Here is a 23189-nt window from a genome sequence, read left to right on the forward strand (position 1 = left end):
GGTGAAGGAGCAGAACAGTGGCAGGGAAGCTGTGGGATGGTTCTGGTGTGAGACCTCGGGGCCGCTGGGCAGGGGAAGGCTGCTCAGCCTTGAGGTTCTGGTGGCCTGTGAGGCCTCCTGCTCTTATCTGCCTGGAGGCCGCAGGAGGGAAATCCTCCCGTTGCACACTGAGTCCTCTGGGTAAAGGCCTGCCATCTTCATGGAGCTCCACTTAGAAGACAAAACCGCCCGAGACTGTAACAAACTACAGAGGAAACACTCAGAGTGGGATGCCGTTACCTGACCACTTCTTGGGGTTAGAGAGCGAGCAGGGCCAGGGGAGGAGTCTGGGTGCTTCCACCGGCTGCCGGCCTCCCCACGTTGGGCTGTTGGGCTGTTGGGCTGGCTTCCCCTCTGTTTTGCTCTCACTAATGCTACGTTTCCAGTTGACTGTTTTGCTCCATGAAGTTGTTGGGAAAATGTTTTACCCTGTTCTGTAATATTTTACAAATGTAACTTCCACAAATTCCCACAGTTGCTGATCCAGTTAGATTTACAATTAAGTTACATGTACTAGGGCCCCAGGAGAAGGGAGAATATTAATTACCCTGACATTGCTGATTATAAAACTTGTACCAAAAAGGTAAAAGGGAACAAAGACCACTACAAAGATTCATTAATCACCACTGTATGCACCAGCAAAGTTGAGGGCTTTAAGGAGAGACTGGCATCTATTTTTGATTTGTTATCAGTGGTCGAGAGAGCCAAGAAAATTCAAAATGTGCTCAGGTTTTCATCATGAGCCACTGCATACACCAGGGGCCTCGTCTAGAGGGTTTCTAATGTAAAGCTTATGTTAACAACAGCTGTGCCCATCTCAAAGCATTCTCAGGTTTTTTTTAGCTTAAAATAGGACCTGTTCATGTGAAAACCAAGTACTCCAGGTGGTTACTGTGGTGCAGAATACAGGGCAAGCCACACACCTGGATGTTTTTGTTTGTAAAAGTTACTGTTAACTCTTTTTTTTTTCCATATGTATGGGTCGCTTTTTATTAAGATAATGAGTACAAGGATTATTAGAATGGTGAGAGAAATCATTTTTAGTTCTGATGACTATACTTTTTTCTATTAAAGCCTAATGAATTTTATTAGAAAGAGCTAAGAATTTTTAAAAATTACAAAAAATGTTACATTATTCAAGGAACTCAATATCCAACATTGTCCCAGTTTAATCCACATATTATGACAAGTAATGTATAAATAATCTGACTCAGAAATCAAACAAAGATGAAAAGAACATTTTCTACGCTTGCTACAAAAGTGTGACACTTGTCACCAGCCCGCAGTAATACTAATCTTGTCTGTCATCATTGTACATGGGAATTTGTAGATTGCCATACTCATTGGCTATCTCCACCTTACCCTTCCTGCTGATTGCTTCCGACTCTCTGTTTATAAGAATTTCCAGAGAAAGTGTGCCCAGAGAGGGGAAGAAAAATTACATTGAATTAGTCTCTTAGTTAGGACCTCTGGCTTAAAGAAATAAGAATTTTAAAGCATGATAAAAATGCCGTGTTTAAAGGAGAAAAACTGTCAATATGTGATTAAGGTTTCTTTATTATAATAGCTCTATCATTAGAATTAATGCTAGCCCACTATTACTATATATAGATGTTTCTCATATTAGCAAATAGGGTTGCTACTGGATTTGAATGAAACCATTTCCCAAAACTTGACCTTCAGAATTGCCATCAGTAATCTCCAGCAAGTACTTGAGAATTTCTGAACCACCATTGTCCTTTGGAGGATCTGGAAAGTAAACAAACATACATGTAAAATCATGTATTACACTACCTCAGTTCTGCATTTAAACAAGGGGCACAGTTAATATTATTTCACGCAACCCCTGTCTTTAAAAAACAAAAGAACATAAACACCAAGGAAGCTTAAATACTATCAGATTATTCAAAGTTCTATAGAGCTAGAAATGGCAATGAGCATTCATTTAGTGAAACATGAGCAAAATTCAAAATACGAACTGATTTTTCTAAGAGTTATGTTAACACATTTACTTCGAGAATTCTGAAACCTGCTTTTTAATATCTAGTGATTTCTATATAAGATGAAATATTTATATATATTTTTTATTTCACTGATATTATCACTGACCAGATTCTTCTGAGAGATGGAGGATGAAGGAAAGAGAAGTGCAAAATTCATTGACAAAATAAATAAAATGTCAGAATATAATAAATCTATCTGTTCCACCACAGTGGGCTATTGAGCAAACTTTATATCCCAACTGAAACTGATGTGAAACCACAGTTGTGGATCAATGAGAACGTGCACTAAAGAGGTGGTCTGAGGAGGAGGCCCTGGCTTACTCCCAGAGGCCTGTGGCACTTTGAGTATTTAGTCCACTCCCGACTGCCTGCAAGGGTTTTCTTTCCTGAGCAGAAACATTTCTTGCATTGTAATTTTGTAAGACTACGCAGAATTTACCTCTACTATCTGTATTTTAGATGTGCCCTCAGATTACTCACATATAGATTTAGGAACTTTACTTCCCTCTCTTCACCTGCTATTTCCATTAATGAATACAGACTTCAGTAATAGATATTTAAAACAATAATTATAAAGTTAAATATTATAGCATATGGCCAATAAAAGTAAATGCTTAGTGTGAACAGAACTTTCTAGGATTTTCAGAGAAAAGAGCTTTACAGTATGGCAAAAAGCACATCTAGATTTTTATAGTTTCTCTTAATCATATCCATCTTCCAGGGAAATACATACCCTAATAATTCTTTCTCAAAATTATTAGGTAACTTGAAACAGTTATATGTCTCAGTGGCTGGTCTCCAATAATTATTTAATAAGGTTTTAAATTCCCTTTACATTACTTGGCTGCGAGGTAAAATCTTAAATTTCTACTGTGTTTTTTTTTGCCATTTAGGTAGCAAATATTATTATATGACATTAATGATATTTATATATATATCATAAATGTTTTACATATAATTGCAAATGTTTGTCAACATTCTAATGGCACTCATTTCACTGACATAATAAAAACAGAGGTGATGAGCCACAATCTCCTTCTACCTGATGTCCCCACACACTGTATAATGAACTTCAATATGAAAAATTCCTGAAGTTCAAGGCCTCTGATTACATACAAATGACAAAACAAAACAAAACACACAAAACAAACCCCTAGAGTTTTCCTAATTCATTTTAACTTGAACATTTTGTATATCAAAATTTACTCACGATGACATACCTACATTTTGAAGTTTATCTTCAATATTAACTTTATAAATAATTTTTTTTACATTAACTATGACTTCCTTAAGGGCAAGCTATTGAAGAATGAAATACATATTCAGAGATTACTACATTCAAATCAATAATACATTAAAGATACAGAAGGAAAACCATGTAATACGGAAAATCAGAAAGTGAGATGCTGTTAAATTGTCCATTTACCAATTTGTGGAGTTCTCTGGATATTTCTCATATGCTTATTCCAAATGTGTAAAACACCTGCAAGTAATACTGCCCTTTTATTTTTTATTTTGGTTTGTCACTACTGAAATTAATACATTTAAAAAAATCTGTCCGAAAAGAAGTAACAGCAGCAAAACATACCCCACTTGACACTGAAGCCATGTGACGTCACTGGTCCTTTAATGAGGGGTCGCGTGGGCGGCCCAGGCCTGTCGGGACTTGTCGTGCACACCAACACTTCACTCGGACAACTTTTCCCTTCCATGTTAGAAGCAGTTAGCTGTACCACAACCGAGATAACATTAACATGCTTTAGACATCAGCTATTAAAGCAATGACATGACAAGATCAAGGCATCCCTAGTACCCCCCCCCTCTCTCTCTCTCACACACACACACACACACACACACACACACACACACATTTTCTTTCTCAATCGCAAACTACTGACTTGTGTTTCTCTACGAAGTTCTTATTTTCTGTATAGTTGGCTATTAACAATTTAAAATAAAATAAGGTGGGTTTTAGCTAAGGACATTTTTACCCTTTCAAGAAGACACAAAACAAAGCCAGTATATCACCACCTTATTCGCATTGTTTAGTGGAAGGAGAACATGGAGGGGCAGCAAGCAGACAAAAATAACCTCACTTGTCTAAGAGTAGGGCAATGCCACCTTGTGGAGAAATGCTAGCAGTGCAGCCATGTTCTCACAGCCAGCATCAAATACCAAAAGCAAGGGTCCTTACGATATCAGAAACTATCCTTTTCCTCAAATTGAGTCACAACCTTCACCTGCTACTCCGACAGCTGCTTACGGAGTGACTACTACATGCCAGGCAACACCATTAGACCCCCAGTTAGAGAAGGGGCGGGGGACCTCCTCTCTCCAAAACGCACTGTCCTATCAGAAAACAGGGCTGCGAGCCGGACAAGCGGTGCTGCAGCACGGGTTCCCTCTCTCACCGAAGGCAAAGCAGCGTTTGTGGCTAAGACACAAAGTCCTACAGTGACATTAATGCTGGCTGTTAATAACCAAAGCAAACGCCTAAGGGGGGAGGGAGTGGGTAAAGAAAAATAGAAACGGCTGAGGAAAAATAATGGACACAAGAGCGAAGGGAAGTGGAGAATAAAAGAGAAATCCGATGAAAAGGAGAAACAGCAAAGAGCAGGGTGTGCCGTGCGGGTGAGAGACAGGTGCGCTGGGTTTGGGTCTTCCCGGGCGAGGCCATCTGGCCATGCTGTGATACAACTTACTACAGCACATTACTGTTTCCCTCTCAAAAGTAGATTGTAAAATGAAAGTATGGTGTGCATTTTATAAATGTTACTTCAAAAATGTATATGCTTCGAACTTAAAACATTTTTTTTAACCTATAGAGTCAATTTGAAACATAAATGGGTGAAACAGAAAACAGCTTCTTTTTTAAAGCAGTTCAGGTACCAAAATGACTGACTCACCCTGAATTTATACTGTGTGCTTCTTTTGAGATTTTTCACAGTACAGGTTAAATCCTCTCCAGTGTATTTTGGGTGGAAAAGGTTATCCTGAAAAGGCAAAGCCAGAAAAAAACATCAGTACCACAAAACCTGGGCACTAAATACCTGTGTATGTAGGATTTTTATATCGCCTCTCTCCGCATCACCGGCAGGCCAGAGGTCGGGCAGCTACTTGCAAACGAGGGTTAGGAGCCCTTGGTGCTGTGGCTAGCATTCTAGCGTTAGGTAAAACGTCACACTATCCCACTGTACTTCCTGGGTCTGTTCCACTTTATCATGAGGCTAATACTAACTTAAATGAGAACAATGCTCTCTGAGAGAGTGTAAATTTGCTTTGGAGTAGTGTCACCAAATGCTTTCCTTCAGAGCAAATTTTCCTGGTTACTCAATAAGCATTTTAAACAAAAAAACGTAACCACCAAATGGTACTTGTTACAAAGCAGCAGGTACTTAAGAAAGTTATTTCACAATGTTGTCATGGAAAAAGCCTCTTGTGTTGAGGTCTGCACTGTGGAGCTGCAATGTGCTATGTGAGTCGTGCCTGAGATTTCTGACCACACAGTGTCCTCTCCTGGCCAAGGGCGAAAGGACAGCTTGGATGGGGAAGGCGTGATCCTTTAAGAGGATTCATTCCACAGTATTCTCGTCCGTCCATCCGTCCGTCCATCCATCCATCCAACCATCCATTCATATCACTGAGCACTTCTATGCATCAGGCTCTCTTTTCTATGCTCTATGGGGTCAACACTGCCCAAGAACAGACAGTCTTGCCCATAGAAGCTTACATGCCAGGTGGGGAAAGTGACTAAGAAAACAAACACACAAACAAAACTATATATAAACATGAAGCTTGCCATATAGTGTTGTGTTATGACAAAAACATTAAGCTGGGTAAAAGGATAGAATGGTGGACCTAGCAAGGTGCTTTCTATAGCAGTGCAGGTTAAATAAGACAGCCACAATGTGGCTTTTTAAAAATATATATATTTTTACTGATTTCAGAGAGGAAGGGAGAGGAGAGAGAGGTAGAAACACCAATGATGAGAGAGAATCATTGATTAGCTGCCTCCTACATGCCCCACACTGGAGATTGAGCCCAAAACTCAGGCATGTACCCTGACTGGGAATTGAACTGTGACCTCCTGGTTCATGGGTCGATGCTCAACCACTGAGCCAACCCAGCTGGGCCACTTTAAATTTAAATTTAAATTAAATACAAGCAAAAATTCAGTTCCTTGGGCCCACAGCCAAATTTCAAATGCTCACAGTCCCGTGGGATTAGGCACTACCGTATTGGACAGCACAAACTATAGGACATTTTTATCATCATGGGAAGTTGGATTGGACATCACTGTTCCAGGAAGGGGCTTCTGAAAGAGGTGACGTGGGAGAAGAGACTTCATGAAAACGAGGAAGTGAGTCAGAGATACCTGGAAGGGCACGCTAGCCGCAAGGCTTAGGAAATGCAAAGGCCCTGAGGCCAGGGCACGCCTGGTGTGCTCACTGAGAGGACAGTGGCAGGAACAAAGGCTCAATAGCGTGGGACTTGTGGGCATTGTAAGTGCTCAGGCTTTTACTCTGAAGACACAGGACAGCACCAAGTTGGGAAGGGCTCTGAGCACAGCACTGACATGACCTCATTTTATCTAAGAGGATCACTCTGCTTCCGGGGCGGACAGGGGCTGGTACAGTAAGGGAAGGTAGGTAAAATACTGAAGAAGCCATCACAATAACCCCGGGGTGAGCTGATGGTGGCTTGTAAAAGAGTAATAATAGCTGGGCAGAGGTTGAGAAATAGTGAGATTTACGAATGATTCCTGAAGGAGGCTTTAAAAGGATGTTAACTTGTAATATATGCAGTCAAGGATGCTTGCAAGGGTTTTGAGTTCCCAAAGTCAAAGGGGAGATGCCATTCACGGAGATGGGAAAGGAGAGGCTGGTGGTGGTGGTCGGAGGGGGAGAAATTAAGGGTTTGGTTTTGAATTTATGTAGCTCATCTCATTTCATGGTGCCCCGTGGTTATGACAATACCGACTTCCACTGAACACACGCAAGGGTATGAAATCGGCAAAGCTTACATTTTCATCCTCCTGGATTTCCAAGGTGTAGGTGACCACTTCCTCAGGTGAACAGCCTTCTGGTTTATTCCACTGCAACGTGACCCATGTGACCCCCGCTCGAACAAGTCTCGGCGCAGAGGGCATCTGAGGAATGTTTCCTAGTGTGTAGCACACCACCTCCTGGCTATAACCACTGCAGAGAAACAAGCCCAGGGACACACAGCTTAGGAGCGATTCCACACGAGGACGGTAAGCTTCCCACTGCCCAAGCTGCTTGGGTTGCAAAGTCTGGGGCCTGACAGGTTCAGCAAGTAAAGAAAGGCTTTGTGAGATATCTCCTACCACAACTTTTATTTGCCAATGTCCCCCCTTAGCCTGATGCTCAAAGAGCACAACACGATACAGGACAATATAGGTAAGAATTGATCTTCCCCCAAAAGCACCCTGCAGAAAGCACAAGGTCGGGCAATGTTTACCAAGCTGTGAGCCACAGCTACCAGGAGCCTTCGAATCAGTGCGAGCACAAATGATGTCTGTCGGTGAGAAAAATGTTTTACAAATATATACAGTGCTATGTCGCAAAAGCTTGTGGGTGCTTCCAATCATTTACAAACTCTTGAACCATGGAAGCCTTTAATTTATGACTTTTTTAACTGGTGAACTCTAAAAATACAGTGGCGAGCATGGGTGGGCAGGGCTGCTGTAAAACCTTGTGATGCTAAGATTTTAGGCTGGAAAAGAGGCTGGGGGCCAATGATGTGCTGAACCTTTAGGATTTTCAACAAGCAGTGATGAAAGAAAAATACTTTTCCCTTAATCAAGTTACCCAGGAAGTGCAACTAAAATACGATCTTTTAAAGCATCTTGGACCCACTGTCGCCTCACTGTCCACCTGCTCTTGTCTTTCTTCTTGCGTCCCGGCAGTCAGCTTGTCCCCAATCCGGTGTCTGCCCTCAGCTAGACAACAAAGCTGCCAGCACCTTTCTTTGTATGAGGGAATATTCACATGTAACTGAAAAAGGCCACGGAATGAGGAGCTTGCTAAAGTGATAAAAAAGGCACATGACCTCAAAACAACAACAACAAAAAGTCCAAGAGGGATTCCTTTCAATATCTGCACTGTTACCGCCACCTGGGTTCTCAGAGCCCCTCTCGGGGGCCTTTGCATTACAGCTGGCAAGACGGCAAAGAGGCCACACAGTGGCGTTATCACCTCAGAAGGGGCCTTGTACTCTCCGGTTAAGATCCCCTCTCGAAAAAGCTCAGATTGGTTCAGTGTGGGGGCAGCGGGCGTTCCTATGCCTTCCAGGGCGTGACGGGGAGACTCAGAACCATCACACAGATGCGGACAAGGAGACGTCATACCTGGTGCCGATGTCATTCCGAGCAGCCAGCCGGAACGTGTACCCCATCGCTGGACAAAGCTTCGTCAACTTGCAGTGCTTCTGGCTCCCAAAGAAGCACTGTCTGAAACCACTGTTTCTTTTGCCCTAAGAAAAAAGTGAAACAAGGCACCTAAGTTTTTTAAAAAGTAAACAACCATAGAAAACGAAGGAACATTCTGCGGGACTGTTTATCTTCCTGGCTTGGATGCACAGAACCCAGGGAAGGCTGGCTTCTGGGGAAGTGTTCGGGTTGCACATCCAAGTGTCTACAAGGAAAGGCCCTCCTTAACATAAAGGCCCTGCAGAAAATGTTGTAACTGAGATGAACTGTACTTCCGAAGTGGCTTTTGGTTAATAACATAAAGAGGTCCTCTCAGGCGCATGACAACGCACAGTTTCTAGATCGTCTTCACTCAGGTTGGTCCAACTGCCCAATCTCACCAACTGACAGTGAGTCTGCAGCCCAAGGGCTCCGAAACGCAGTCCTTTCAGGGACTGCCTGCACCCGAGGGCCAGGCTCCGCAGCTCGGTCCACCACAGACAGCCTCCCCAGGCCTCCTCTCCTCTCCAGCTCGCAGCAGCCACCAGCCTCCACACATGCACATTCCAGCGATGGTGAGCTACCTGCTCACTGATTTCTAGATATTGGTCACATGCCTTGGAACCATCTCGTCCACATCGGCTTTTCTCATAACAGTGCTTTGGACAACCTGGGAGCTCAATCAATGCTTGCAGAGGTGAGATGAATGTCTGATCAGTAGGACATTGGCCAAATTCATTTATATGTATTACAGCTACTCTTCAGTGTCTTATGAGGCTGGAAATACGTTTTTAATGCCTTCCTAGCCTTACATGATGCTTCAAATTCCTTGAAGTGAAAAGAAAACACTTCAGTGGGTTCTCTTAATAGACCAGTGAGTAAGAAAAAAAAACCAAAAAACCTTAACTGTGGTGTGCCATGCTCCAAGGCATGAAATACTCACATCAGCAGTTTGCTAGAACAAATATTTCATAGCCATAATCCACAGTATTTTATCTATGTTCTTGCAAAGAAAACCACCTGCTAACGCTGAATGTATCTTAGCATTCTAATCAGATGGTTGTGCCCAGGGCCCTCAGAAATATGTTTGAAGTTCTCAATTTATTCTATAAAAAAAGAAGAAAGTGCATTTTTCTCCTAAGCAAATTCAAGCATTTCCTTCCTTTAAGTAGGCCTCCAAATTCTTACCATTAAAACACATTCCAGGTATAGTTTAATTAAAAATAAAATAAACACACAACTAGCTTGAAGCGTCACTAGGGTGAAGAGACTAAAAACAACCATGCTATAGTCATCCTCAAACTAACCCTCTCCCTCCCCATCCAGAGCAACCTGGTGTCACCCCAGGGAGGGAGAGAAGTCCGATTAGTCTTTAAGATCCGAAGCTTATTTGATCAGGGTTCAACATACATTCGGGTGCAAACAGTAAAGCATAGCATTTTCCCACTGCTACTTGAGTAACGTCACTGTGCCATTCCGCTTACTTTAACCTTGAGTATTAAGGCTGCTGCAGACGATTTATTCTACATACATTTGCATAACTACACCCAGTGTCTGATTACACTCTCTGCCCTGGTATGTTTTGTATCCCTTTCAGGCCGTAGCGTGATCTACCTTCTTTCTCCTCTATTTCTGAGCTCAAAGTAAACAGAGCAAGAAAGGCACATCCTGCCGCCACGGAAGCCTCATCCTTTCCAAACCCAAAGCTGGCTCCCCTTCAATGCCTCATTTTTCCTATTTCTTTGTTTGGACTCCTTTGCCCATTTCTGGTGCTTAGAACTACAGCCAGTAAATAAAAGTCAGTCTGTGCCTTACTAGGTTGATTTGCTTTAATATGGTGAAAACCAGGCTGTCTGTGATTTAAATGAGAAAAAAAGAGTGGGGAGGCATCACTGATGGGAACTAGATTTCTTTTAAAGGAGCTCACTAAAGAACGGGGCTGGGGGAGGCCTTCTGTGACCTTTAAGACATTTCCTATGTTTCGAACATTTTTATTTTTAATTTCTACTTCAGTATCAGGAACAACTGCTAAATAAACTCCACCTTGTTTAGACAAAGCATGCCAAATTTTCCATCTTACTACCTTCCAAGATGTGTTACGTGCACAGTCGTTAAAAACACAAGAAAAGACCCAGATTTGCAGAAATCTTAGAATCAGGTTTTAGAAACAAATAGGTCACAGTGTTAAAGAAGTAAGGCCTACTGGTGAATTTTTAGAAGTCACTGAGAATAAAGCAAACACAATGGAAAGTAGGTGAAAATATTGCAGACATGAAAGAAGCTTTGAGTAAAATATTCATGTATGCCATGGAGATTATTTTAAAAGGGCTACCTGGAAAGAAAAAAAACATTCATAAAAGTCATTGCAGGGCACAGTAATCGACAGCTGAGAAGTAAGCAAATGAGGACGGAGAAGCGACCTGATGGCTTACGAATCACCCGGGCGGTGTCTCCCACGAACAGCTCCGGGGCTTAGGCATTGAAGTATAAGTTCAAGGTACAAGTGATGTTGAGAATCTGCTTGTAAACCAAGAGGAAGCCCAGGTTGCGAACAGCATTTATAAATAAAGTATTATCCACTTCTTGTTGACAGAAATAGATAGGATTTTTTTTTAAAAAAAGATAATGCTTTAGATTGAAAGATTCAAACAAACTGATAGGAATAATAACATAAATGTTTAGTCACTGTTTATCAAAATTGAAAATGTCCATGCTGTTAATGTCAATGAAGTTTTATAAATGGCAAATAATAACTTCCTGATGATTCTGGGAGATAATAAACTGTGCCATGACCCCTGTTCTAATAAAATCTAATTTAAGCTACACAGGATTACTGAGATATACTAGCTTTACTTGGAAAGAAAACTTACTTTTTAATAATTTAACATCATCCTTGTGCAAAGTTTCCCACTAAAACATGATCCTAATAGAAATGGGAAACCAGCCCTAGCTGGTTTGGCTCAGTGAATAGAGCATCAGCCTGTGGAATGAAGGGTCTCAGGTTCGATTCTGGTCAAGGGCACATGCCGGGATTGAGGGCTCCATCCCCAGTGTGTGGTATGCAGGATGCAGCCGCTCAGTGATTCTCTCTCATCATTGATGTTTCTATCTCTCTCTTCCTCTCCCTTCCTCTCTGAAATCAATACAAAGATATACACTGAGTGGCCAGATTATTATGACCACCTGACATTTGTAGGCAAATTAGCTATAATTTCGCGCTGAAGTTGCTAGAGGGCCAGACCATTATAAATAGGGAAACAGGTTGTTTACCACGACAGTAGAAGTGATTTTTTTCTGAAGATATGGGTAAACAACTCGATTTAACAGCCTTTGAAGGTGGGAGATACATATACACACACATATGTGTGTATATATATATATATATATATATATATATATATATATATATATATATGGTATATCCTACTGAGGATGGAGCCCACAACCCCGGCATGTATCCTTGACCAGAATCGAACCCAGGACCCTTCACTCCACAGGCCGATTCTCTATCCACTGAGCCAAACCAGCTAGGGCTCAATAAAAATATATTTAAAGAAAAAGAGAGAAATGGATAATCAGCCCAGCTGATGTTGTTCAGTGGTTGAGCATTGACTTATGAACTTGGAGGTCACGGTTAGATTCCCAATCAGGGCACCTGCCCAGGTTGCAGGCTCGGTCCCTACTGGTGTGCGGGAGGCAGCAGATCAATAATTCTCTCTCATCGTTGATGTTTCTATCTCTCCCTCTCTGAAATCAATAAAAATATATTTGAAAAAAAGAAGAAATGGGTAATCTGAGTTTTTAGGCTTGCTGTCATCAATAGTCTGGCCAAACATAGGAAGCAGTTATATCTGTGGCCCAAGCCTTGTCCTGGTCAACCGCTGCTGCTAGGCCACTTGTGGTGTGTCCCACCCACAGAGGAGAGTGACGGGGGTCTCAAAAGGCCCAGGAGTTGGCTGGTCCACAGGGGAGAGTGGAGCCTGGCTGCCCAGCAGCACCCTGGTTCTCGGTACCTTGGGAGATGAGGTTTGCAGCAGGGGAGCAATCAGGGTCAGACCTGTCTAAGATGAGCACCTGAGTTCCTGTGCTCCTGGGGAAGGAAAGAAAACTTCACCCCAATTGAGAAAAGGGGAGCAGAGGCTTCGAGCCCACACCCGTGAGCATTCTGGAGTGGACCTGGCCACTGGGCTCTATCTGACATGAGCCATGGGACGCCTAGCCTTGTTCTGGCCCCACTTTCCCCTGCCAGTGTCCACACGCCACAAAGGCCGACTGTCAGGGTCCCCTGGCTTGTTTCCATTTCAAATGTTGGGCACCCCCAAGCACACATTAAGTTCATCCCAGGACAAAGCTAATCTTCACTAGAATGTGAAGAAATCTTGAAGTACAAATCAACCGTGTGTCGATAAACAGCACTCAATTTAGGGTGAGGTGAAGCATGACTTTCTTCAGTTGAGTGTTCCGCTTCTCACACGACTGAATTTATGGTTCTTGTTAACCTACTGTCATCCCACACCCAGACTGGGCCCGAGAGCACCAATTCAGCACCCGGGCCTTGAGACAAATGGAACTGCTTTCCAACCAGGGCCCAGGGCACATGTCCTCTACTTCCGGTCAAAATTGCTCTCCAGGAAAGCACTGGATATGCCAGCAAACTGGCTGGTGTGCACACAATATACCAGACCAGTCCTTCCCCGGTCCGGAGCTCCCCAGTTTTGCCTCGATCTCCTCTTTCTTACTATTGGACAAAAACACCTTGCATGTCTTCTACATTCTAGACCCCACTGGACCGGCTGATTCTCCATTCCCAATAGCACGTGTCGGGCAGCCCGTGCCTATGAACTGCACTCTATTCCCCACAGAGTTCACCTGGCCTAGGTTGGACATCTCATTTACCTGATCCTTGCTGAGCAAGGCCTCCTTTCAGTTCTAGATTCACCACCTTTGTGGGGAAGCCCAGCCTGGTAACACTTAGAAAATTACACACTGTCAGCACCTGCCTCTCTGCTGCTCCATCCTCATCCTCACTCCCTTCTGAGAAGGGCCATGAATTTGGTTACAAGTCTAATAACAATGAATCCAGATGTTCTTCTGGATCCAACAAAGTTCCTGCTAAATTCTGAAGAATGTTAACCACCTCCAACTTTTTGTCAGTCTTGGAAAGGCAGGGGTGAGGGAAGGAAGCTGGAGGAGTATGTGAAATATACTTATGTGGCTGCACAGCCGAGAATGACTCACTCTTGGAAACATTTTTCAAGATGTGTTAATAACCACAGGGACAAAGATATTAACCTTGTAAACATTACTTCATTGTTTAAAATGATATTTGGAATTAAGTTATAAATATAAAAGGGTTTAAATATTTTGAGGGACATACACTCTATTTTTCTATTTTATTTTCTGCTCTTTAATGATCTACTTGAATAATTTTCCGTTACTTTCTAATCTATAGTTTAAAAATAGCTATTACATAAAATTATAGCATATTTCTTATTTTCTCTGCCCCCCCCTCCAAAAAAAATTAAATAGTTTGCTGAAGTCCTGTGGGTCACCCAAAGGAATAGGACACATCCCCTGCTTCCCAGTGCAACAAAGGAGGTGGAGGTGGAGGCATTAACTGGCAGGAGTTCAGCTTGCCTCATGGGCTCCCTCTCCTTACCACTGAGGGAGCAGGTAGTGACCTCTCCATCTGTTAACTGGGCAGAGCAGTGTCCCTGAGGTGGAGCCACACTGGGTACAGGGTCTGAGTCCCATCCACCCATGAATTTCTGGGTACACATGTCTTCCTTCTCCCTCTGCCAGAACACTCAGAAAAAGCAGCAGAAGCAGGAAAAGAGTTATGTTGTACTTTCAAAGTTCATGACCTCATAGTTACTCAAACACACCATATGTGCTATATAAAGATAAAGGAAAAATATTAACGGTTTCTCATGACTAAGAGAGTCGAGAGAAGCCTTATGCCACATGGTGGTGATTTTAGACACGTCCCAAAATTCTTTGATTCCCGACCATTGAGGAGCCAAACCTACAGGCCTTTCCCTTCATGTGGGTGTGCTGTGACTCACTCATGACTGAGAGAACATGCAGCTGTGTGACTTCCACGGCTGGATCTGAAAGGTGAAGCTTCTGTCTTTTCCCTGCAACATTAACTTTAGCGATTCTGACTCCCTCCTGGGTGCCATGCTGTGAGGGAGCCCCAGAGGAGGGCCTCCCAATGCCGTGAGTGACCACTAGACTTGTGAGTGAAGACCCAACCAGAAGATCCAAATCTCAGTGAGCCCTCCCAGCTGACGCTCCAGCGATTGTGGAACCCAGACAGGCCATTCCCCCAGTGTCCTGTCCAAATTCCCTCCCCTAATCCAGGAGCATAAGGAGGTGGCTGCACTAAGCCATTAGGTTTTGGGGTAACTTGTTATACAATATTGCACTCTTTTATTTTGATGTCCATATATGTGTATAGTATGAAGTTCCCAGTAAACTTTTATAAATTCCTCCTGCACTACAAATAAGCAGGAGGTGAGGGAGCGGAAGTGTGCGTGCAAGCCAGCACACAAATGTTTACCGTGTGCCCAAATAAAGGCTTCTATTTTCCACATGCACTTAGCACAGGCCCTTTCCCTCAAAACCATCCCACAACGTAAGGCCTCTCTGAAGAGATTCCAACAATTATTTTCGTAGAAGATGAAAAAATGTGACCATTGATTCATCTTTAGTTTAAAATGTTTAAAAGTAACTGTTAATTTGTAGAACTAAGTAACTGAAAGACTGAAAACAATTTTTTCAAGTCTTTTTCTTTTTATTAACTTATCTATCTTTATAAAGCTGTCCTCAGTACTTGGGAAGATGAATCAATTAAATGGGTTGTTTTCCTGTTAAGGAATGAATGCATCCATGGCCAATTCTAACATGTAACTCACACACACTCCAATTAATTCAGGCCACAGTGTTTTCCTGCCAGGAGTCATTCTCTAGACTGCGGGGAATGTGGCTGCTCTGGCTAACATTTCCAATTACCCTGGCACTATGACCCTGGATGCTGGCATTGCCCAAACTGGCAGTGATAGATGAGGTTGGCTGATATTTTCAATTTACTTCAAATTAACAGACTGGAAATGATCCTTCCTGTTCCTCTTTTTGGCACAAGAACATGAGAATGGCCGACACCAGGGCACCAGAACTGATGGTGAACAGGCTCCCTTTGCCACTCTACTCTTCCTGATGTTTTCTTCCCATTGACCTCCTCCTCTTACAGGTTCTTTCACAGCCATGCCTGCTGTCTTCTCCATCTGCTCTGACCAGGCTTGATAACTGTCTGCTAAATGAGTTACGTGAATTTGATGATCAGTTGTCATGTGCTGTGGGCCTATGGCTGCTGGGTCCAGACAGGGGCTGAGTGATTCTGGACTGGGCACCCTGTAACAGGCATAGTTCAACCTGTCAGAAACGGCAAAGATAAATCACATAAAAAATAAGGTTTACTGGCCAACTGAACTACTGCCAGGCTCGAAGATTTAGTCTGCTAGGACGTCTATATTTAGAAGTTGTTCCAGCACTGGCCGACCCTACGCAACATCAAAGATAAATGTTGGCTTGAGAAATAAAAGAGCATGTATGTGCAGCATAACCATATAGAAGAAGGGTTCATAACAGGGAGGCGGAGACACTCCACATCTGGGGGGATTCGAAGGTTCCCTGTGCCAAATCTCACTCTCTTCTGTGATGCCTCTTTCATTTTACTGAGCACTCTGGCACAGAGGAGCTTTCAAAGGTAAGAAAAGGGGGTGGGATAGTCTGTGGTCGCAGGCTCCTACGTAAGCACTGTATTCATTTTATCCCCTAGCATGCTAGTCTTTCCTATTAGTGAGAGAGGCTTAGCTACCTGAAATAGGCAAGGATGACCAGGCCCTTTCCTTTATATCTCTGCATATATGGGGTGCATCAGATGTCACTGCTTTGATATGATCAATGTGTTGACTGTCCCAGTGAAGGGAAAGGAGGAGCAAGGTGGCGATGTTGGAACAGGCAGCCTGGACGAGTCACAAGTGAACTAAGAGCTGGATGGCTCAGCCCATCATCTAGCCAAGCCCAGGCTGCTGCCTTCCATCTGGCAGCCAACAAGCACAACAAACAAGAGGACCAAGATGGGTATGCGTAACTTAGCCTCAGCCGGAAGCTCCCCACACATGCTGCTGCCCAAACACATAACTCGGTCCTGCGCACGTGACAAGCGATAAAAAGCAGGTAGAGAATCTGCTTTAGGTGTGCAGATGACTGGGGCTGAGGTCCCTGAGAGAGATGGCTCCTTTGAACTCAGTGCTGCCTTTGGCACCTATGGACCTCACAGAGTTACAGTCCTTGTCTAGCTTCCTTCGGCAGGACCTACACGGGGAAGCTATTCACCCGGTTCTCTGAAAGCACTCTCAGACGTGGCAGGGATGGTTTGTGATGTGACAAAACACAGCTACTCTGCCAGGTACTGGTTCGGTTTAAGGCACTGTGTGAAAGACGGATTCTGATGGACAGCGTGCCAAACGACCCCCGGCACTGGGGATGGGTTGGGGAATGGGCCTTCCTGGTTTTCTCCACGGGCCTGACATACTATTCACCATATGCCATGTAAGGCCACGTAAGGCCACATGGCATCTCAGACAGAGCGTCCGCTGCATGGTCTCAGGGAGGCTCTCCTCAACCCTGAGCCCCAGTGTCAGGTGCCTCCTGGCACTCCAGGCTCTCCCAGGGACGGCTGCTGTCTAACCTGAAAAGCCATTGCAAATTCACTTGAAGTGAATATAGTTCCGAAAGATGATCAATACTAACTAGTCAATACCTAAGTTAAAGGTATCTGATTAATAAACTAGTTAACCCAGTACCTCCTATGGGCTAGCTCAATTCTTAAAATGAGCTAAGGTGGCTCCTTCTGAACTAGATGTCCAGGAAGTGACAGCCTGGGGCTGCCACAGAGGTTTCTGCAGCAGGACCACTGGGCACCACGGGCTTGCTGACGCCCTGGTGGCATACAGGCTCTGCCTGCTGCTGGCCTTTTCTGCTCTTTCTATTTCAAATTATATAGCCCTCGATTTCTATAGTATTTGTTTATTCTCAGTCCACTGTTTTACAGCTGTGTTGGCACATTAGTTACCAGGAAAGCTACGTGTGAAATTGCTTTCTGGGCTAGCTGAGTCACACATGAGGAAGATTCTTGGGAACTCCACTAGTACATTCCCATGAAGCTGTTTTTCTGGTTCTTTCATACGTTCCCTACAGGTCTTGTCCAGAAACTAAGCTAGTGGCAATGAACATCTATATACAGCGCCGACACCCGTTTTTGTTTAGTGCAAACCAGAGACACTCATCTCAGGGTTCCTGATCAAATTCCCAACAGAAGAATGTCCCATTCCTTTCATTCAGTCCTGCTAATTATAGACTTTTTTTCTACCCCAAGTCTCAACTTGTGCTTAGGTGACGTGAAATAATCATTACACTGACTCTCATTCAATCTTTACCCACCTCCGTGACAAATGACATAATTTTTCAGGTGGAGATGCTGAGGCTTGGGGGTTAAATTACTTGCTTGACTAGTTAGAGACAAAACAGAGACTACAAATCCATATCTCTTTAGGGGAACGCCACATTGTTGATACATCTTATTGCTATGAATCCACGCCAGAGATTCACAGCAAGACCTCAGGAGATCAGCATTTGCTGAGTAACTACCTGCAGTTAGTATTCTGCACAGCACGATTTAAAACAATGTCTTAGGAGTAGAACTCACAACAAATTAAGTTTCCATAAACCCTTTATGGAATTTATGTTTTCTAAAATGGAAAAAAAGTTCCCATTTGACTGTGAAATTCTGTTCCTTGACTTTTATTCAAGGTTTCAAGGAAAAGGCCAGATCACTATCCCTTAAACCAGACGGGGCAGGCGTTATGTGTAAATCTATGCAGAGGTTCATGATTCTTGTTCATAAAAGCCCATCCCTACCCTATAGGCCTCTATATCCTCAAGCCTCCCCCTTAGCTCCTTTTGGAGAAAAACTCCCACCTCTACATGTCATCTAGCAGAGAGGCAACAGAGGGCCGAGTTCGAGTGGCCGGAGGGGATGGCAGGTCACAGGGAACAGCTCAGGGAGGTCCATGGGAGAGTGAGCTGTAAGCACTATCTCTCTAACTCTAGCATGTAAGCATTGTTTTGCTGTTAAAATAGTAAGAAACTCTTATCCTACTCATAATTCTGGATTAAACTAAAACTCAATTCATAAAAGTGTTTTTGTTGATTGTTTTTAAATTAGCACTAGGTGCAATAATCCAATCTAGCAGGAGAAAGAAACCATCACAAGGTTTCAGACCTGCTTTCTGCCAGCCTTCAGAGTAACGATGTCATGTACTAGAGCAGGGGTGGGCAAACTTTTTGACTCGAGGGCCACAATGGGTTCTTAAACTGGACCGGAGGGCCGGAACAAAAGCATGGATGGAGTGTTTGTGTGAACTAATATAAATTCAAAGTAAACATCATTACATAAAAGGGTACGGTCTTTTTTTTTTTTTTTAGTTTTATTCATTTCAAACGGGCTGGATCCGGCCAGCGGGCTGTAGTTTGCCCACGGCTGTCCTAGATTAAACTTGGGGCAGGGGCATATTGTCAGCAGAAAGAAACTGAAAGGCAATGATGACTCTCAACAGTCAAGTAGAAAACAGCCTTGAAAATGGCCTCCTGTTTTGCTGCTCATAATGGGGTCTCCTGGAGCAGCAAACAGGGGCTGAAGATCTACAAAATTTTAAGGCCAGACTGCAGGCTCCAAGGCTCTACACACTACACCTCATCCTAGTCAGCACAATGCAGGGACATGGCAAGCCAAGGCCACACCTTTGCAAGTTATGAAAACTGATCTGTTTCAGGGGAAAACGGAAACTGGTGGCCAATGCAGAAAAGCCAAGGACACCTGCGCATTCCATTTTTAGTTGCTCATTACCATCTCATAGTCACAGTGACTTCCCACATTGGTTTAAAAACTAAGGGATTGCCTAGTTACAATTATTAATAGACAAAAGCAGTTCTTATTAATTGAAGAACTCAGAGAGTGACTTCCAAGTGAATTCTACAGAACAGTGGTTTGCCATTAATGGCAACGGGTCTAGGAGAGGTGGTGTACCAGCGTTCTCCTGCGCTATAAAGGTTCTGTTTCTGTTCCTCATTGGGGCCACACCTGCCTTCAGACCTGCTGGTCACCAACTTAGCTGAGAATTTTAGAAACACAGACTATCAGAAACTTGACTTCTGAAATGATAGGATGGGCAGGAATGAACTAGTTACCATTACTTGTATTCTCCTCATTGCCAGGAAACCCAATGATTCCATTTTTTAATCTTTTTAAGGAGACGGAACAGGAGGGAGATATAAAACAAAGAAGCTAATGGATGGAACAATTTGAGAAGCATGAGTCTAAGTCTGTTTCTTTGTATCTGTTCACAAGTATAGAAGGGTAGCATGACATTAGCTTTTTCAGCTATCCGAATAAGGACAGTATCTTTCCAACATCATAGATCCCCAATACAACAGTGAATAGTATTCATATGCCATGTATATGAACTGAGAGGTATTTTCCATAAATGCTGAAATGATCAATAAACAGACCAACAGCAGTGAAAAGGATCCCAAAATATTCTCTTGTCAGAAGATGCAATCCCACTAACCAGGTTTGAGAAGCATAAATGATATAAGTATACATAAATTGCCCAGCTGGTGTGGCTCAGTGGTTGAGCATCTACCTATGAACCCAGAGGTCACGGTTCAATTCCCAGTTAGGGCATGTGCCCAGGTTTCAGGCTTGATTCCCAGTGTGGGGCATGCAAGAGGCAACCGATCAATGATTCTCATCATTGATGTTTCTATCTCTCCCTCTCCCTTCCTCTCTGAAATCAATAAAAATGTATTTTAAAAAAAAGTACACATAAACTGAAGGGCTAACTGAGGACCAGAGAAGTCAAGTGACCTGGCTGAAAGCTTGGAATGGAATCCACATCTCCTCATCACGGTGTTCTTTCAATTATCCCGTTTCCAAGGGGTACTTTACAGAGTTTTTCTAGAAGGTGAATATTATGCCATAGAAAGTAAAAGGGTTTCTGTGTTGGCAAAAGGCCTATGGTAGGTGAGAATCAATGAAGCTGAATCTCCAATAAAGCGGAGCTGCAGGAATTACAAGGTGGGGGAGAAAAAAGAGAGGAAAGGGAAAGGCAGAAGAATTAAGGTGGAAATAAGGAAAAGATGGAAGGAGAGCAAGTAGAGGAAAAACAGAAGAAGGCCAAAAACAAACCATTTAATATTTCGTGGTCACTAGTCCATAGAGCAGTGGTTCTCGACCTTGGCTGCACATTAGAATCACCTGGGAATCTTTTTAAAATCCTGATTTCTGGGCCTCATCCTCCGGAAATTCTGTTTCTTTGTTATGGGGTGGGGCCACAACATTAGTAACAAAGAAACAGAATTTTTGGAGGATGAGGCCCAGAAATCAGGATTTTAAAAAGATTCCCAGGTGATTCTAATGTGCAGCCAAGGTTGCGAACCACTGCCATCGAGGGTCCTATTGATTATAGATGGTCATCAGAAATAGTGCACATCTCCTCTCAGCATCAGGCCAGGACACTACCCAACCCAGATTCAAAAGGGAGGAAGCCAACCACTGAGCATCAGTACCATTTCCTGCAGCACCTGGGATTCCCTTGAGGTTTCCCATTCAAGCACTCAACTCCTCTGACACTACTTATGAGTCAGAGAAGAGCAAAACACACAGGGAAGGACAGACATACACTGCCCTGAGAAGATACCTGAAATGAATAAAGCCTCATCTTTATTAATAAATTCTATCTCAGTATAAAACCTCGAATTATGAGAAAAAAAACATCAGGTCAGGGCAACAAAGCAACACACTTCGAACAGACTTGCATTCCACCTCCACTCACCCTCAGGGAGGAAGAGGAGAGGGGAAGATAGTTCCTTTCCTGACTGCCTATAAAAATCTCCTTCCACAGGGCCACAGCGGTGGTTTCACGTTCCAATCAAACCACCTTAACACGAAATCCACCTAATCTGTAAAATGTAACAGTTCCACCTGAGATTTCACCAATCTGTGCACAGGAACTATTCACAAGGATCCTCAGAACAAAAGACCATTGTCTTTGGTAACTTTCGACTCTAGCTGTTCAGATGCAACCCAGATGGGAAAATACGCTTCTGCAGGGAATGATGAAGGGCTCCCTTTTCACATCAAAATTTCATCATGAGAACTTCATCTGATTTTCATTTTATATTTAGTTAAAATATTTTTTCCATACCTGACAAGTTACTTTTTGCCTAAGCCTAAACCTGTGTTCTAAATCTTTCAAGCCCCCTGAATTTAAGTAGCAAAGACTAGGCAACTTGATTTTCTAGTCTTAAAATCCTAGTCTGCTCGATCACAGAAAAATAGACTAAAGCAAGGGTAAATGAATGAATAGAATTAATGTCTCCCAGTACAAAAAGCACAGCTGTTTTTCAGAGAGGAAAGTCCTCTACACTGTTTCCTGCCTGAGATCCTGTTGGTAGCTCAGCAAGACCAGAAATGAACTTGGGTCGTCATTCAGCGCAGAGTGGCCTCAAGATGAGGAGACTCCACTACGAATACCATTTCAAGGGCCTCTGGCAACAGAAACAGCAGAGGGGCGCAACCTGTTGTAGGATGCTCTACCCCACAGGGTATCACACAGGGCAGAGTGAGACCTCCAGGTGCTCTCCACTCTCGCACAGAAAGCACCCAGCTGTACAACACCAAAGTGCACACAGGACATTCAAATACAGTCAAGATGACAGAACAATTAATGAATGGCTAGACACTGGGGACCCCAAAATAATTAAGATCCTGTCTTTTCTTTCAGTAGCATTTCTTGCAAATAGGCCAAGTAAATGTGTTTTAATGCACAATTCTTTATGCTACTTCTATCCATGTTCATTTTTCAGTCAATAACTATTGGCTTAAATTTTCCTCTATTTACATTTTTTTCTGTGTTTAGCAAATCTTACAAAAAGAATAAAAAAAATAAAACAGTAGTTGTTCAGAAATTGTATTTTTGAAATCACATTTTAGATGAATGTGAAAACAGGCTTACCTCATCCCACTCCAAAAGGTAGTTGGTGATTTTTGAACCATTGTCGATTGGTGCCTAAAAAATAACAATATAAGAGGTTGGAGGAAGTTGTTCACAGATATAAGGTTCAAATACAATGTCAATGCTAGTGTTATTCTATAACCCTGGAGAGCTCCTGCATCTCTTTGGTCACTCATTATCACAAACCAATTTTAATACAATTCAACTGTAGAGAAAGTCCCCCCACTATTAAGAAATCATTTCCACAAATAGCCAAAGCTGACTCTCTACCACCTCTACCTTTACACCCACATGGTGGCCTATTTCCTCTGGGATACAACTTTTTAAAAAAATATACTTTTATAGATTTCAGGGAGGAAGGGAGAGGGAGAGAGATATAAAAATATCAATGATGAGAGATAATCATTGATCAGCTGCCTCTTGCACACCCTCTACTGGGGACCGAGCCCACAACCCAAGCATGTGCCCTTGGCCAGAATCGAACCTGGACCCTCAGTCCGCAGGCTGATGCTCTATCCACTGAACCAAACCAGCTAGGGCTAGGGGATACAACTTTTAAGAGGCAACTTTAGGTTC

The 23189-nt window shown here is 43.1% G+C and overlaps 1 protein-coding gene across 6 annotated transcripts in view; it reads right to left on the bottom strand.

Annotated features, from left to right (window-relative positions):
• The window catches only part of FNDC3B (fibronectin type III domain containing 3B), a 264375-nt gene that overhangs the window by 54459 nt on the left and 186727 nt on the right, over window positions 1–23189 (bottom strand). For 5 of the 6 annotated variants that reach the window (XM_023753884.1, XM_023753878.1, XM_023753881.1 and 2 more), the window contains 6 exons: window positions 22614–22667; window positions 8413–8537; window positions 7066–7240; window positions 4949–5035; window positions 3631–3769; window positions 1717–1788 (listed from right to left, as the gene is read on the bottom strand). In XM_023753884.1, coding sequence (XP_023609652.1) covers window positions 1717–1788; window positions 3631–3769; window positions 4949–5035; window positions 7066–7240; window positions 8413–8537; window positions 22614–22667 — 652 coding nt within the window. The remainder of the gene's footprint in view (window positions 1–1716; window positions 1789–3630; window positions 3770–4948; window positions 5036–7065; window positions 7241–8412; window positions 8538–22613; window positions 22668–23189) is intronic. The other variant, XM_023753882.1, reaches the window with a different exon arrangement.

This window comes from Myotis lucifugus, unplaced genomic scaffold, assembly GCF_000147115.1.
Source record: "Myotis lucifugus unplaced genomic scaffold, Myoluc2.0 scaffold_53, whole genome shotgun sequence".
NCBI lineage: Eukaryota > Metazoa > Chordata > Mammalia > Chiroptera > Vespertilionidae > Myotis > Myotis lucifugus.